The 18,762-nt window shown below is 40.5% G+C and overlaps 1 protein-coding gene across 1 annotated transcript in view; it reads left to right on the forward strand.

The window, feature by feature from the left end:
- Window positions 1–1,394: 1,394 nt before the first annotated feature.
- LOC137195107 (GDNF family receptor alpha-2-like) overlaps window positions 1,395–18,762 on the forward strand; it is a 46,559-nt gene continuing 29,191 nt past the window's right edge. The window contains exons 1-3 of the mRNA XM_067607180.1: window positions 1,395–2,036; window positions 3,384–3,744; window positions 13,994–14,080. Coding sequence (XP_067463281.1) covers window positions 1,989–2,036; window positions 3,384–3,744; window positions 13,994–14,080 — 496 coding nt within the window. The 5' untranslated portion in view covers window positions 1,395–1,988. The remainder of the gene's footprint in view (window positions 2,037–3,383; window positions 3,745–13,993; window positions 14,081–18,762) is intronic.

Consider the following 18,762-nt stretch of genomic DNA (forward strand, 5'->3'; position numbering starts at 1 on the left):
TGTAAACTTTATACAGTTTATGCAACCGCTCCTCAGTGAAAAATTACTTGAATAACTAAATGGCTTCTTTGTTATCTGCTAAAATAAAATAAGAAAATTGGTCTGGTTCTGGAAATGGTTGCTTGAAGGCATAGGGTTGGTTTTCTGTGATGGAAAAAGGCATTTCCACTTAAAAACTGTTGAAGGATAGGCTGAATCAGACTCTACAGTACTGATGCAGGACAGATGCAGGATACAGGCATGGTGGTGGATGATGCTTTACAGTGTCCTCATAATGACAGAGACTACAAACTCTGGGGGGAGATGAGAATAAGCCCGGGCCAATATAGGCAGAATGAGGCTGATTTTGCCATTATAACGGCGAGCTCTTTTCCCTCTTGGATGGAAGCCTGGGCTGACAGTCAAACATCATTATGAGCCAGTGGCCTTGCAGTTTGTCACTGTCAGAGCCTCTAAATAGAGACTTTGTTTTCAAGATTTGTAAAGATTTATGACATTCCGGGCACTATTTAAGCGATGATGCACAACAAAGTCATTTTGTTTAATGTGAAGCCACTTTGAGATATGGCAGATTCTGCGGGGTTGTTGGCTTATTTCCTCCGAGCACAAATATAATACGAGGCATTGTGCCATTTTTAAAAATCTTTCTCTCGATCAGAGGAAACACAGATGTCATGTGATCAACTGTTGGGATATTGCTGAGAAGAATTATGACATTTTCATCATCATTGTTGAGTCCACCTTTGAACCCTGCCCCTAAAAACCTTTTGCAAATTTCTATGAGTTCTGTTGTGGATCCAAAATGGATGTGGCCCTGATGTCAGCCAGACAATGAATGGTTTTTAATGGCTTCACTAAATACTTGAATAAAGGACGTACTATGTACTGGCTGACTAGATATCCTTGCTATGAGTGCAAGCAGCCAACACTCTCATCATTGCTTCCCACGGCTTCCTTGATGGGTTGCAGTTGTGGCCTCATCACTACTACAGTTGTACTTTGGGCCAGCCAGAACAGGCCTGTAAGTACTCCCTTATGAAAGACATAGTAATAGTGTAAGAAGGGTATTATACATGAATCAAAGAAATTGTTTCACAAAATGTATGTTTTCACAGAAAATCCTATAGCAATACCACAGAAGATTAAAGAAATATCACACAGGCCAAATGAGGTCACTATAATCTCACTGCTGAGTACCACAGGTGCATCTTTCCCCAGCTCCCTGCAGGAATATTCAAGCAATACCGTGGCGATTTTTCTATAGGGTAACATTTATTATTGGACCTTGGTGTGACCGAATCCCACGTTTTCCAATGAGGGCACGCGGCGGCAGCGCCCTCTGCTGGCTCACAGAAACTCCTCTTTATAAAGTGCTGCGATGCCTCGACACGCATGCAGTGCAAAAGAAGCGTTCACTCCCTCCAGAGGAGCGCACAGCTTTTGAGGGAGCCAGTTGGGGGGAAAAATCCAGTCAGCGTTTTGTTGCACTTTCAGATGAGTTCTTCTTCCTCGTTAGAGATATTGGCGTAACTGACAGATCATTTCACGCCAGTTTAAGGAATGTTTTAGGGACAAATTGTCTCCAAGGGGCAATATGAGCGGGCAGTCTGAGCCCTTATAATGCGGAGAGATCAAGTCTCAGTAGTTTGTCGGTATGAACGCAGCGCAGACGGACCCTGAGAAACTGCTTTCATGGATTGATTGATTGGTTGATTGGCATTTGATTTTTTTATTTTTTCCAAATCAGAGGATTCTTTTTTTCCTGTGCGGTGGTTAGTAGCCTATATTATATCAAAAACTGTGGAATATTATTGGGAATCGAGGATTTTTGGAGGTGCGTCTTTATTTTGGAGTTGAATGAGGATATTGATTTTTTACAGTTAGCCTACGCCTGGGTCAAGGATCCGGAGAGGGGAATTAACCTTTCACAAGGTGGAAATATTAGTCTAATTGGACTCCAACTCATCTTTCTTGCCGCTGAGTCCAATATGAAGTCTGTCACTGTGTGGGTGTGCGTGTGCAGCTTTCTTCTGCTCCTAGGTGAGAAGTGAAACATGGAGAAAAAAAATGTATAATGAACATTATGTGTAAATACAAGACACAGAGATAAATATTGACATCAATAATTATTGGTAGGGAGAATTTTTACATTTGGTAGGCTATGGTTCCACTTTTCTGAAGCCGGACTTGTTTGAGGGCACAAGGTTATTCCGTTTTGATTAATTATTATTATTATGTGCAGTAAAATGCTGATGGGCGTTCACGTTACAGTCGGATGGTTTGATTAGATTATGTTTAATTATCACCCATAGCTACAGACCGAACTTGGTCGTCGCAAGTGAATCACTTATACTGGATCCATTAAACCACCACAGATTTCCTGCTGTAGAAATAAAAAAGCTCATTGTTGTAACAGCACAATGCAGCGTTTAGTCAGAAGAGAGAAATCTCTGTGGTCTTTTCAGTTACACACTTGTATTTGGTCGAATATGAGAAAATCCATCATCATCATCATCATCATCATCAACCTCATCATCACCTTTATCATCATTAACACGATCACCATCATCAGTGTCGTCCTCAGACGCCGGCACATCCTTTAAAATAATTGGACTGCTAAAACAATTTCACAGTTTAACTTCATGTCACTCTTTTTCTCACCCGTTGCTCTCTGATTCTGATGCAGCATCCATCCTCTTCCTCTCCGAGCTCAATGCTCGAGACCACCACAAGGGGTCTCTCTTGTCATTTCACCAGAACGGCCTGTACTTTGGTTTGTGTGAAGGAAGTGTGTTTGAATCTTGACTCCTGTCAGACGGCAACACCTTAGTCTCTGTGGATCAGTTTACTCATTGTAGGCCAAGTTTCTTGTTACTTAGATGTTAATTAAGTGTCGTTCTTGATTGGGCTCTTTTTTTATGAGATAGTTAGTTATCATTCAATGATCTTGATTTAATAAGACTTAACAGGAGACTGAGAGGTGCAGGCTTGTTTGGTTTGGCGACCTCAGATACACTAAAGTGAGCACAGGTAAAGTGCTGAATACAAAATAAATGATACATCAAAATGAAGAAACTTCAGTTACCACATAGAGATACATTACTGGTAGACTCTGGTGGAAATTTAAGGGTTTAAGTGTCCTGCTAAAGATGCTTTGGCATGCATGGACATGCTGTCATACACCAACAAACCTGTTTATTCCTCCCACATCTAACCTGTTGCATCAAAAAACAACCCCCCCCCCCCAAAAAAAAAAACAAGAATGAAAGCAGGTTTATGATATGATGATATTATGTGCTTGAATTTACACACACACACAAAATTCACATCAATTTACAATCTCCTTTTTCTTGACACCCCCACCTCTTTCTCCTCGTCCCCACCTAGATGAGGCAGCGAGTTCCTGGGATGGCTCCTCATCTTTGTCCATGTCCTTGGCCAACAGTGCTCCTGGATCTCCAGGCACTGACTCTGGGCCTGGAGCTCAGACAGAATGGGTGGACTGCATCCAGGCAAGTGACATGTGCAACCAGAACCCTTATTGCAGCTCTCGGTACCGGGTGATGCGCCAGTGCCTTGTGGGCAAGGAGAAGGAAGCCATGCTGGACAACAACAGGGAGTGCCAGGCTGCCTTGGAAGTGCTGCTAGTTAGTCCCCTGTTTGACTGCCGCTGCAAGAGGGGCATGAAGAAGGAGTTGCAGTGTCTGCAGAACTACTGGACCATCCACATGGGACTCACTGAAGGTAGGAGGCAGATGGTTTTACAATTCTCTGTCTCAGAGGTAGCCACATAAAATTCAAACCTGTCGCATACTAACACCTCTTCAGGTCATACTCTTTGTAAAACTACAAAAGGATTTGTGGAATTTGTGGAATTAGCACTTACTTTTTTCACATTTTACCAGTCTTATTATTGTGAGTGATCAGTCTTCAGTGTCACTTGTTTCCTTTTGTATTCCCTCTGTGGCTGTGAATTTCATTTTACAATGTGCTCAGTGGTGTTATAACTGAACATGTTTTGCACAGCTTTACAAGAGCCTCATATCACATGACAAGTGTACTACAAGATTCATGTGCATTGCAGTAAATAGTCTATCTGTGGATAGGCATCATACCTCTATTGATATTAATGTGCATTCTTCAGCATCACAACATCTATTTTAAATGAATCTTCCAATCTCAAGTACCAGTATAGTTTCCGAGCAAAGATGAGAAGGATGCACACCACACCCTTTGTTGATGCCCTATTCCCTGATGCCCTCTTATTGTGATACCCAGAACCCCTAATGAAAAATATATGCTTTCCTACTTTCCTCACCCTTTCTAAGGTAATGGAGCTATAATGGGATTACATTAGGTAGACCTGTTATGGTGGACTTATTGGGTTTCACCTAAAGTGTTCCATATTACCATGTAATAAGGTTACAATTGTATAGCTCAGTGGCCCTTATGTGCCCACTTACGCAATACATAAAATAGCACTCTTGTTGTAACTTCTGGTTTTTACATTGCAATACATTTAGAGGGCATAAAGCAGCCCGCTGGACTGACATCACTCTTTCGTCCATCCTTAAGGGTAAAAAGCGCACAGTGTTTCATATTAAGACAAATATGACTGAATCAGAGCTATTGGAGATGCCATGCCCCAGGGATCAGGCCAAAGGGGGACCTTTACCCTAGAGTGGCTGTTCTCCACGCTTGTACGCATGGCCGACTCCACAGTCCGAGTCTCTGATGTCACAGAGATATCACTCACAGAGATGCTGTGTAAACACGGAGGACATAATGTACTCAGCTGTTTTGACACGTGGGGTAATGGTGGAAACGTTGCAAAGACTCTGAGCTTTGAGCATTCTGGGCTTTTGTGTTGTGATCCGTGAAGTGATTCGACAGGCTGACTGCTCATAGCACCAGCTACACTTCATCACACTGATGGCAGCAGAGGGTCCCTGACATGAGTTCAAGGGAAATGTAATGACATGGATGCTCCCCAGGCCTTCTGTCTCTCTTCCTGCCTTTCTCCTCTTTTCTAACTCTTTCTCCTTTGCAATGATCTTTCTCTTCTCTCTCCCTCTTCATATGACTTTTTCTTTCTTACTCCTTTCCTAAGAAATAGTGGCATCAGTCAGAAGTGTTTGTGTTTGAATATATCATGCAAGTTGTCTGGCTGTCAAGGATAGAGACCTCCTGTGCCTGCAGTTTGCCCTTCACAGAGCTTTTTGCTTCTTTATGAAGAATGCTTCTCAGCAGTGTCCCGTTTTGGTCCTGTCGCCCTCAGAGATAAAACCCGCTTTAACAAAAACGAAAAGCTCTTACAGTGCAGCTTTAATCTAATCACGATCCATTGTGCAGTCAAGCAAGCTTTTGTTAACTGGAAACAATCTATGTACAACATCCATCTCTGGAAACAAACACGAAAGGCTGAATCCCAACAGACCCTCTCGAAATGGTGCTAAACCACTTTAAAAATCATTTATTCACAAAACGGGGAGTTTTCGATAGTTGTAGTAGTAGGGTTAGATAACATGTATTGCAGCTTTGAAAGTTGTATTTTACTTCTGTTAATATGGAGAAATGGAGAGAGCAAGAGCATATGAGACAGACAGATAAGAAAAGCTAGGAACTAGGAGGACTGAGATTTTAAAAGGCCTATGTAATTTTTGCTGATGTGATAAGCTCTGTATGAAGAGGAGTGTCTGGTTGATGGCTTTAGGACAAACACTCATCACTTTGCACATATGGCCACTTTCCTGTGACCTGAGGCCGATATAAAGTGTGGAAAGTCATATAGAAATCTCACTCTAGCAAGAACTTGGTGTGTTGCCTATGACCCATGTTGACCAGGGGCAGGAATTTGGCTCCTCGAGCTTGAGGGCTAAACCATTGTATCTGTGAAAAGAAAACCGATGTGGACCAGAGATGGAGTGGGTCTAAAACAATCCGCTGTACTCAGACCAGCCATCCACAAATGGCACACAGATACCCCACTGCCTCAGGCAAGGTTATCTCGCTACCTTAGTGTGTACTCTTGATTTCAAATACAGAAACAAATGAATGTAATAAACAGTTCGATAAGTTTACTGCTGAACATTAATAAATATGTAGCCCTAAATTGGACACAGTCAACAGGAAAGAAAATCTAATGGCTTAAATTTTAATTGCATCAACATGATAAAGGTGCTTTATGTGCCTTTTTGTCAGAGCACATGAACTTAAGATTTTCAGATCAAATGTTAGTGTTGCAGCCTCATGATTCTGAAATGAATATAAATAAAAACATAAAATGTAGTTTTTTAAAGACCAGATCCTGTATTCGGTTTCATATTAAAGACTGGTTCTTCTTTAATGTTGACCATTTTGTGGTTTGAGTCTTGAGTAAGAAACACATTTCTTTTGAACAGGGGCATCAGAGAATTGTATGACCATGTCTTTGTAATGTGCTTACAAAATATGCACAGTAGTGAAATATGAATTTAAAAATCCAAGGGCATAGTTTTTGGTTCTTTGATGCTTCTTGATAAAAAAGCCTATAAATGTGATTTCCTGTGTTTATATACATGAACACCTCTTGAACTTAGTTGGAAGACTTGTTCATAACCCGACCACACTTTTTTCACATCTGAATGAAGGAAGGATCGCTTCAAGAACATCAAGCAAAGTACTCACATCAAAGATGATCATATTTCAAATGTGCACGTTACTGCATCCTTCTATCTAGAAGATCTTTATTTCCCAGATGAAAAGGAGTTGTCATCTGAAGGACCCTAACATGTAGAAGTGCCATGTGGATCAGTTCAGGGGCCATCCTTGAAGTGATATGAACACAATTCAGGCATTCAAAACAACCTTGGCAAGGTCTGAGTCTTCAAATTCACTACTTTGCTGCTTTGTTTATTTCTTCTTCCACTTCAGAGACAAAACAGTTTTATTAGCACCGTAACCTAAAACAATGATAAGAACTAAATATTCTAAGAAATGATGATTCCGATTCTCTCAGATTTTTTAAAAATTTAATATGTTTTATTTAATATGTATTTGTGATTTTGAAATAGTGTGTTGAGGTTTTGAATGGATAATATTAATAATATCATTGTTATAATTATAATTCATATGGACCTAGATGAATGTGGTCATTTTTTCAATCATTGTTTGCCAGTAAAAAAATTAAAAAGGCACAACCCCCCCCCCCCAAAAAAACCCCAAAATATACTCTTGCCTCTTGTCCTTCTCTCATCTCTGCAAATGTCAGAGAAAAGAAAAAGAAGACTAAAGTAGACGATATCAACTCAATTTTAAGGTTAGCATCAGAAATTAAATACGTGTCTTATCTGTTCAATTTTCATTTTCTGTTTTTTATCATTCTAGTTTTCATTTTAAATTGAAAATAATTGATAGCCTACTGAAAAATTGTTCTCCAACACTGAGGTAGTTCATGGCAAGGCCTGATTGACATGGAAGCATGTAAAACAAGAAGGGAATATGTCATGTTACCTTGTATGTGAGGTGTGTGTTGATTATTGCTAAAACAGGACACCAGCAGCCAAACATTAGCATCACTTGTTCCCCAGATAGTGCACACTTAATCAGTAGAGTGTAGTGGATGCTTTCTGCTGTGAATTTCAGAGTGATTAAGTAAATATTGTCCATACCATTGTCTATGTTAACTGAAAATATCATGCTTATTTGAAAACAAACTGAAGAGTCTATACCCTGAGATGGAAAAGATAATCTTTCAATCTTCAGCAAAGTCAAATCAGACCCACCAAAAAGGCCCTGGTGGAAAGGCCCTTAAGCTGCAGTGTGTCTTGTGTCCGTGAGCTGCAACTGTAAATTACAGCGGTAATAAATAGCAAACAAAGTCCTTACACTTAAGAGCAGGATGAGTGTCTCCAGGAAGACGACTGAATCTTTTAAAGGTGTTTCATATTTGACAGTTTGTGTGATGAAATTGTGCATTGTTGCTGAGAAAACACTTAATACAGTACAGAGTGCCTCAGAGTGACAACGTGACTCAGTGCCGTCATCAAGTGTTGCTTGATGTGTCTTCTTGAAATACCACCAGAAAGCATTTTGACACATTTCAGCAGGTGGTGGCAGCTACATTTCTACAGCATTTTAAATTTTAAACACATTCCTCACCAGTGTGAATCTGTTTGAATAACAAGACCCCGTAGCTATGATGTGGGGTCAGATTTCCTTCTTGATCGGTATATTGTTGCCTGCCTTTAGGCTACTGTACTGCACTGTTTGGATTAAAAACCCTCTGCTAAAGGGTGTTATAATGCCATTCTTTGAGCGATCAGCAATGGTGCTAATGGTGACCTGTTAATTGGGTTTTCTAACAGAAAAGAGCAGCTGAATTCAATGCGTCAATGCAGCCGTCTTTGATGGATAATCGGTGGTTTCTGCTCTGAATGAGCCCATGTCAGTGTGAGGCAATGAGGTCTAGCAGTTTGAATCTATAAAAGAAGTAATTACTAAACAAGATACATTGGCTGCTACAGACAGGGATATTGTATAGGCAGCTGCGGTTCTCTTTCAATTGTGCCCTGGGCCTCGTGGATATAGCCTAGAAGGTTTGCAGTGGAATTGGTAATTTAAATGATAAGTTCCACACCTCCAACATATATTATTTCATAGCCTTAGCTATGAAACCACAGCCTGCCTCTAAAAGTAGGAATCGAAGATCTTTTGTGAGGACCTTTCAGAGCAGTTTAATTAGCTGAGCCAACTTTCACTGCAGAGAGAAAAAGGAGAGCTCCACCAGTGCTCCACACTAGTCTTTCCCAGCTTATTGTTAGAGGAGACTGTATCTTTACATGAAATCACCAGAATACTAGACAGTTTTGTAGAGTGATTTATTTTCTCCATTTTCATGGATGTCAGCATTGCAAAGGTCAGCCTCTGAATATGTCACTATATCATGCTAATATCACAAGTTGGCCCCTAATGCTGTGGGACGTCTCATGAAACGGACAGTGAGAATGCTGTGAACTCTATGATAGACTTACGCAAGGAAGAAGAGAGATGGAGAGAGCGAGAGAGAAGACAGGAGGTGAGGAAAGGGTGGTGGATAAATAATGAGGGGGGGGGAGAAAATTTAAGAGAGAGATGGAGAAACCTGAGGAATGAAAGAGCAAGAGGGAGAAAGAGAGAGTCACGGGGGTGGGGGGGGGACTACAGAGGAGGGTAGGTTACAAAGGTACACAGTATTCCTGGGTGAAACCATCATTACTATGAGCAATGGTAGCAGTCACCGGCCATTACCTTAGCCATCCACTGTCATAAGCAGAACATTTTTCCAGCCTGCCCCGCATGTCAGGGGATAGGGGAAGCAGGCTCCTGCATGCTGAATATGTCCTCTTTGCTTTTTCCCTCCCTGCGCTGGAGACCCAGCCGACATTCGCTAGGTGGCTACTTCATCATCAGAGGAAGGGACCTGTCGATAGCCTCTGCATGTGATCAATAAGGTCTTTCACAGCTTTCCCATCCTCGTCCTTTTCATCCCTTCTTCTCCCCTTTCATCCCTCGTCCCAAAACGCAAAAAGGATCAGTGAAATATGATGACAAAACAGGCACTGTTTGTCCTCGTAAATCTGTCTAATGATTTTCTATACTGTAAGGTGAACGGCCCGAGATGACTCCCATTCACGAGGAGGCTGGTATAGAGTGTGACAGCATGGCTGAAATGAGGGCCAGGTAGCAGGGTTTAGATTAGCCTTTTATAGCAGAGTGAGTTCTCAGCGTCTCTCCATCAGAGGGGAGGGTGAGTGACGGGCCATTCTGCTCAGTGAATACTGTCATGATGTGGGCATTACGACTCACTCCTGGCAGAAAGATTCACAGCGGTGCTGAATGAATGTGCATCGCAGAAGTCAACTACCAGGCCCGGAGGCTGTCATCACAGCATGGCTACCGCTCTTTCTCTCTCTCTCTCTCTCTCTCTCTCTCTCTCTCTCTCTCTGTCTGTTACTCTCTTTCTCTCTCTGCATCATTAATAGAAATGGCTGAAAGAAGTCGAGTGAAATTATTGTTTAACACATTTTCTGCAGTCAGATTCAGTATTTGGGTTGTTATCTCTCAGTCACAATGGGAGCCATACAGCAGAAATAATCACGTTTACATTAAATATTTACGTTGTTTAATATCAACCAGCTGTTGTAAGTTTGTAAAATCCAAAATGATGAGGTTTTCTATTCACTAATTTCGATATAAAATCTAAAACGGGGAGGAGAGGAAAGGCTGATATATTGAGCTGCACTGCTTGTAATGTTATGTTGCTATGCCATAAAGATGATAGTCGTTTTTACTGAAAGTTTTGCAGGATTTACACCATATTCAACATTTAGTACCTGACACCAGGTATTAAAATGCTGATTTAGGTAAGCGAGTGTGTAACTATTCATATTAACTTTACATTTGCATAGCCAAAGGGAAAGCTTGAAAATTTCAGCACTCATTTTCTCAGCTGTGTTTGCCCACCATGCCACGCTGGATTGGAATTGTGACTTGAAATATTATTGTGAGCTAATCCAATATGCTATTTGTATGGTTTGAAATTGAGTTTAAAATGTCAATATCACTTCAAAAACTGAGGCGTTAACTGAATTTATGCTTCAACTCTTGTTCTGTGCAGCACAATTCCAAAAAAAAAAGATGCATTTATGCTATCACTTAACTTGATCGTCTCTTTGTTAAAATGAACAAATTATGGAAGTTGAAAGGAAAGATGAATGCACTTTATATAAATATAGTAAATTATCATATGCCAGTGTTTCCTCTGACACATTTCTATAAAATTCTGCTAGAAGTGTGTTTTGAGAAGCAATTTAAAGAGGAAACTGCTCTGGCTGACCAGATCTCTGACAGCTCATCTGCAAACTTTGGGAGCTCTGACAGCAAATGCTCAGTCACCTTTTGTTACCATTCAAGTCCATGCAACAACACGCAGGGCTTGGCAGAGGACCTCCGGCTGTGCTGCAGGCTGCTCAGGCTATGTTAAGCTTTCTTTGTGTGCAATTAATATAAAACAGAGGTAGTATTGTAATGTGTTGTTAATATTCAAAATTAAAGTAATATGTAATATGTAACAGGAGTGTTTGGACTTTTTTACAACATTGCCTGTAGCTAAAAGAGGACAATATAAAATCAATATTAAACAGGAACACAATCAGCACAGGGTACCTTTAAAAAAAACAAAACAAGGTGAATGACAGTTATTAAAATTGACTTTGCTTCCAGCCGTAAAGGGGTTGCCAAGAATGTCACTAAAAAAATCCATAGGACAGTTTCCATCACCTCAGGAGTTTAGCTTCATTGATAATGCATGTGAAAAGGTTGAGTGATGGTGCCTAACAGCTTCATAAAACCCCTTATGGCAAAGGAAAGGACCGTGAATCCACTTAAAAGCAGTATTACTCTCATGCTGTAACTAGGGGAAGGCCTGATTGTCTGTCTGAGCCGTGCCGGTCATTCTCCATACTGTCAGAGCAAATGGAGTCAAACGGAGGCTTAATTACAGCGATAAGTTGTTGCCCTGCAGCTAAAAACATCTTATCACTAAATAGCTGGGAAGAATTTTCTATTACTTGATGAATGCATAATTGGGTCCAGGGTGACTGTCAAAGAGCATTTTTTTTAAGTACAACAAGGCCTCCTGCTGTAGGTTTTTTTTCTTACATCCTAAGGGCTCGAGTGATTATAGTGTGTTTCGCAATATTGTAATTCAACACGGCTTGTAACATCCATGTAAATAAGCTTTTAAAATTCCTTCACTACAGCAACTGTTGTGTTTTATAGGATCACCACAGTACATTCTACACAGCTTACTTATGAAATTCAATGTGGCTTAACGCTGTTTGATTCCTGGCTGATAGTGCAGTAAGGCTTCCCCACATTGCAAGATGCTGCCTGAACAAAATGGTAAGCAACCACATAACACGATGTTTTGCTTTTGGCAAAAGATAGGGACTGTATTCCACGTTGTTCTGTTCAGCACAAAGTCCTCTTGGTGTACCGGACGAGGCATTACACTTTTCCATGGAATATTTGCCTCTTTCTGAAATACACAATAGCCATGTCTCCTGCTGAAAAAAAGACATGAAAGTAGGGTTAAGGTGGTTGTTTGCTGAGCAAGTGGTAGTCTTGAACTCTTGAAAGGCCTCTAAAGCACTATAGCTTCAGAAGGTAATTGTTGTAATTAGACATACTGAGAGATCTCAAGTCCGGCAGTCTCTCAAGTCTCTCTCTCTTGACAGAAATGTAAAAGACTAACATGAACGGAGATGTGGGTGATGCAAATCATGGTGAACAGGCAGAACTCCAGTTTCAAATAACTGCATTTTTATGCACATCTTTCGATAACCAAACAAAAAAGACAAACTTTGAGGATTTAGATAATTTTCTCTAACGCTCTCTATCGCCCTCTTTGTATTTCTTCTTTTTCTCTTCTCCGATTTTCTCTCTCTTTTCTTTTCTCTCTTTTGTGTCTCTGGTCTGACTCTCCTCCTTTTTTTCTTCTTCTCAAACACATATACAATCCTCAACTGTGCCAGATGTCAATAGCTATATGTGCTCAGAGAATGGCCAGCTGAGCTGCTCCCTCTTGTTATGATTGTCAATATTGATGTAGAGGGGAGATGTAGACCTACACATAAAGCAATGACTGCATGAATGCAGATGAACCCACGTCTGAGGTTTGTTTTCTTTGCCCTCTGGACAAATGATAGAATATTCCCTTTAGTAATTCACTTTTCCCCTTGATTACCTAAGTGTAATCATTCCCTTTCACTGTGTGCCAGTGTACATGTCGTGTTTTCTTTTGCTTTTGATCAGTTTTAATGGACAAATTCAACTTGTACAACTTGCATTCCACTTATAGTAAAGTATTATTGCATAGCTGATGTTATCATGGGTTTCATTTTAGATTTCTGACTCTTATTTCATGATTAAATATGTTCACAGGAGACATAAAAAAACACTGTACTGTATGTACTGGTAAACATGGGTACACACACACACATAAATACACCTTCCACATGAGCCTTGCCTATTATCAGAGCAGTTACTAGACACCATTTTATTAGCTTGCCTCATCTGTTTCAAAAGCATCCAGAGAGCACATTGATAAACAAAATGTACTGTATCTATTGATTGGATCTACTGATTGGTTGTCCAGGCAGCGCAGTCTGGTACCAACAGGTTTCAGATTTTCTCATTTGTAGCAGCGGGCCTCCAAGCCTTCCTCACAACACCCTCACTGTGTTTCTGTTGGGATCCGAATGCAAAGCTATTACACACTGGAGGGTTTGTCTCAATCACACCGAATGGCTATGAATTTTAAATGCGGGATTAGGGCCTACAGAGAAGCAGGCACATGGGAGAGACTCAGTCAGTTGAGTGCTAATTTGATTTTTTTTAAATTCTTTTTTTCTTTTTTACAAACAGCTCTGGCAACACGTTGTTAGCAGGGAAGATACATTGCTTGTGCTTTAGTCCTTTAATTATATCCCTGAATCAAACCACATCTGCAACAAATACTCTCTCAAAAACGAAATGATTTGGCCATGGTGAACATCCTGATTTCTGTATGAAACATTTACTAATCGCTCACAATGAGTCACTTGTTGGTCAGCCTTTCGATTACTGGGAAATGACATCATCATCATTACAGTTAAACATTACCTGTCTTGAAATCTAAAACCTGCATCCAGTTGACCCATCAAATGAAAGATCAAAAAATACTTATTACAAAGTGTTTCTGTTATTCAGGGCCAAAAAAGAAATCATGAACAGAATGTACTTTCTGTTCTTGTGTGTTTTCCAGATTATTGGAGCTAAAATACATGTTTTCTAATGATTATTTCTAATGATTGTGCCCGCTTCTGTTTTGTTCTCTCAGAAACACTCAAATGCTCTGCTCTGCAGGGAAGGTAAAGTGCAGGTCATCCATTACAGTGACACTGAAAGTTTGTCATTCTTACTCTTGTTTCAGGTGGAGACATCGATGACTCATCTCCGTATGAACCTGTGGCACCCAACCGACACCCTGACGCATTCCGCTTGGCCTCCATCTCCTCAGGTATGACAGATTTGATCTTAACAGAAGCCTTAGTAGTTGATGAAATGAAAGAAAATACGATGTAAATATTTGCATGAGATGGTGCAATAGTCGTTCCTTTGGGATAAAAACAGCGTGGTGGTCCAAAGAGCCTTTGTGGTCAACTGATCTTCTTTTAATGGCATTCACCACTTAACTGCTTTTGAATGAATTGGGTGCTTGCCGTTTGATCTGTCTTGTGACATATGAGGGTTGTTGTGGGATTGTGAGGTAAACCATTTACCCTCAGAAAACAACCCTACATTTTTTCCCAGCTATTGATTTTGCTCTCAGTTTGATTTCCTCTTTGGTTTACTAATTAAACAGCCTAGCAATCAGCAGGGGAGCTATAGCTTGCTATTTAATTTAGTGGTTATTACCATCATGGTATCACTAATCAATGCAGATCTTATTATAAAACACAGCTACATTGGTTAATGATGTGCAGAGAGGCAAGTTGTATCATAGGTGTGATTGGACACAGGGACAACGCCTGTCCATTGTCAGAGCTACAGACTACAGTCACTTGAAAATTCATTTTCTTTCATCCAGTTCTGACAGAAATTTCCGGAGGATGTTCTCTCCAATTTTTTTCCTTTTTTGCCAAAAGCAATCTACAAACACTGAAGACAGCACATTTCCCTTTTCTCTTGGCTGATGTATCTTGCTTTGTTTTATAACTGGGAGGTACAAGAAAGACACGCTTTTTGCATAATCCCCTTAGCTTGAAATCAGCAGTGTATCACTTGTTTTTGAAATTATGCTTGTTTGATATTTTGAAAGAAGGAGAGATTACCAATATAAATATGAAAAAGTGCAGGCTTTGATTATGGCAGAGTTTTGGGAAATGATGGCAAACTGTCTTCCTAGATTTAAGTGCATATTAATCTAGAAAGCATTTAGAAAGCATTTAGAAAGCACGAGGTTGCACAATCCTCAAAATTTGTTCTTTTAATGATACAAAAGTTTCATCTTTATTTGAGGTCTGCATCAAAAATGTTAATAGTAAATAGATGTATGATTTGTTTTATTAGGACTTTGTGAAAGGATAAACAAGCAAGTAAGAGTTATGGCTGTTTCAGTTTATCATGTTGCTATAACGCCACCTAAAGGGTAAATGCCATCAAGAATTGATAGGTACACATGTCTAAATATGGCTGCAATAATGCAGTGTGCACAAGAATTATGGCTATGTATGTCAATTAGAATTAGGAAAACAGTTATAAGAAAAAAGTATGCAATATAAAAAAAAAGAGAAATGAGAAATGAACTAAATTTGGTGAAGGCTGGATGACATTTGTAGAACGAGTGTTCACTGAAGGAGTAGTTTTGAGATGCCCTGCTAACTAACAGTCAAACTAAATAATAGTCAGAGTTCAGCCGTTTCTTAACCTACCAATGTAAGAGTTCAATTGCTCTGGTAAAACAAGGAGTGTTGTACAGTGCACCTAGACATATTAAGACACAACAAGGGACTCATTACTGTATCCATTTTTCTTCAGCTGTTTCCTCAATTCTCTCCAAGGTGAAATATTGGATTTGCTCTCTGAAATCTGTTTTGCCGCAAGCTTTCCTCATTATTTATCATTTCTGAGGACAGAGTAATTGATTGTGGCACTGAGAGAAAACCACAGGCAAACAGATAAGTAATTACACACTTGTTTTATGGAAATACTTCTCACTTCGATTACTGAACTGCACAAAAATGTTCATAATCACGTCTATAAATGTTAAACTGTAAGGAGACCCAGGGAATATCTGATATCTGGTTGGTTGATGAGGACAGGGGAATGTATACTCTCCAAGAGGAAAGGTAGGAAATTGAAAAATAATCTCTGCTATTTTATAAGTTTTTTTCTGGGAGAGAGATAAGGGACACAATCACACTCACACTCTGAAGTTAAAATGAAACAGAACATATGGAGACTCTGTTTCTGCATCGCCCCAAGAGATACCTACAAAACTATTTCACACAGGCCTCTTCCTCTAATGGGACTGTGTAGTCTTAGCCACTAATTTTTGCATATCTTCAAACTGAAAATTTGCATGCGCTGTACACACTCAGACAATCAGACAGTGAGTCAATTCTACCCTGTGGGGTCTGTCCCTTAAATATAGGCGGTGGCTACCCTCATTGATTTTTCTTTAGCAGCAGCATAACCATGGACAGCTTCGTCACGAAACACTGTGCCAATTTCTGCTCATTCTACTCACTACTACTCACGCAAAGTTACATCTAGGGCTGACTAGAGGGTCTTTGTCGACAGCAGTGGGCCTTTTGCTGGAAATCTCTTTGCTGTGATGTGAGTGTGATGGCATTCCCTGGAGCCCTGATCCACATGGACCATGCCTCTCCCTGCTAAAGGATGAGGGTGATGGTAGATTAGTTTTTTTTATGACAAGTTGGACTGCCTTCAGTGTCACAAAACAACACTACACTACAAACACTGACAATTGGCTAACATTGAGAAGCTTTAGAAACTGGATCTTCCCATATTGCTGCTTTAAATGGACAACCTGTCCAATTGACATAGTAGCCTAACAGGCACCTGACACAGTTACTGTAGGCCTGTTACATGCTTCCCGTTGCTAGACTCTGCAGACAGGTATGCATGTCAGAATACCTCAGCAATTACATAATTGCGACCTGGCAAATGCCTTATGCAATTTGAAACATCATGGTCTGCGGCCACACCATGGCTGTATAATAAGAACTGGATACAGCATTGGAAGCAGGGCCATGTTCATTTCTATGAAAGTTGCTCAGTTGCTCATGAAGCAAAAAAAGCCACTTCCTGCTGTAAAGAAATTACTCGGATGAATGCATACTGTGCATGCGCACCAGAGACTTCAGGCAGCCGGGCCAGCTAACTTCCACTTTAGCCCTCTGGCTAACTTGAACAGGGATAAAACAATTCAAGTGTGCGGCTCTTCTAGACTTTCCAAATGTTACCAGACCGAATGGATCAAATTCTGATAGTGAAATGAGTCATTTTGCGGGGGTTGTATCCACCGTTGTACAGCCGCTCCTTTTTCCATGATTGTGTGTGGAAAAAATGCTTTTTGGGCCCCTGTGGGGCTCCTTGTTGATGATTGGCTCATTCACTTCCGCTTCCGCCTCTTTCCAAAATGTTTATAAAGATGAGAGGAACAAAAAAGCAAGTGGAAAACAAAACACACCTGCTGTACAGTGGCAACATACACCCGCTAGAACCATTTTAACTAAAAAACGTTACATTCGGCTTCTCCTGCTTTCTTTTTCTACAGCAGCCTTCTCATGTGCTTGCTGTAGATTACAGTAGTCCACAGCACACGGAGAGCAATGACAACTCCCAGATTGTACACAGGTCGTGGCACGGACCATGCTAAGAGCTTTAGGCTCTGCTATCAGCTGGAACAAACATGTTCCACGTTCTATCCATCCAAGTGCTGCTTCAGGGGCTGCAGACAGATTCTGCCACACTTTGACCCAAAGGCTGGATCTGCCCAGTCTGCCACAATCTCGTTTCTGTCATGAAGTGTGATGCAGCCCACCTGCCCATCTTTCTGATGCAGTCAGGTTATTGCTGAGTGTCAGGTTACAGGGTACGATTATAAGGCGTCTGGTAAGGAGTCCCAAGACTCTGTAGGCACTCTGTAGAGACTGGAGACGTTATATAGCAAATAGAGCCACACCAATAAATCTGCCTGGCTGATATATTGTCATCATTTTTTTTTAACTCCTAATGATCAATATTAGTGTCGGCCTCAAAAATACAGGAGTGGGTGAGTTATAGAAGTAAAAACATGAATAAGTACTGACAGCTGACTGGAATCGAAAGTGATTGCTGGTTACCAGCCAGTGGAAATGCTGTGAGAAACACAGTTCTTCTCCTTCAGGAGCGACAGCTGTTCTGGTGTGCACAGTCTAGTCAGCCCTCAGCACTAGTGACAGTAAGCGTGTATCTGAAATATGATGATGGTTATGCATTGTAACCCTAGTTCTCAGGTAGGGCCTTGTAACAAGTCACCCTTATGAAAAGATTTATTGTGACTATGAACATACCTGCTACATACATCAGACAGAGTCAGAGAAAAACAGAGAAAGAGAATGACTTGTTGCACTGGCTATGAAAACAACCAAAAAGTCTTGTCTCTGCCCCACAAAGACACTGACAGCTCCACATGGAAGAGGTTCACTAATAGCACAATGTGTTGCCATTCAGCCACCATAGAGACCAAGTAAGACTGAGTAAGAGAGAAAGAGACAACTTCAGCCCTTATAATCAGCATCTCAGCTGCAGTACTACTATCAAAATGAACACTCCTCCAATGACAGAGGCAAAGGATACTGCAGCAAATTAAAGGATGTATGAAAGTGCACTTCACAGGAGCTCTCTGTTCAGCAACATGAAACTACAGCACAAACCAAAGACACACAATGTGCAATAACAGAATTATTTTCTTCTAACCTTACTTCTGTCCCCGCCTTGTCTGCCACCAGTATTTCATAAGCGTATTTAGTTATTATTTTACCATGGAATTTAGGCTTGCAGCAAGTCCAGTTCAGTGCCCCATGATTGGATCAGCCAATCATATATTACTTTTTTTTTTCATCTCCAGCAGTATTGTGTCAAAGGAGTGACGCAAAAATGTCCTTCATGTTTATAAAAACACCAAAATAT

The sequence above is a fragment of the Thunnus thynnus genome, chromosome 2, assembly GCF_963924715.1.
Source record: "Thunnus thynnus chromosome 2, fThuThy2.1, whole genome shotgun sequence".
In the NCBI taxonomy this organism is placed as follows: domain Eukaryota; kingdom Metazoa; phylum Chordata; class Actinopteri; order Scombriformes; family Scombridae; genus Thunnus; species Thunnus thynnus.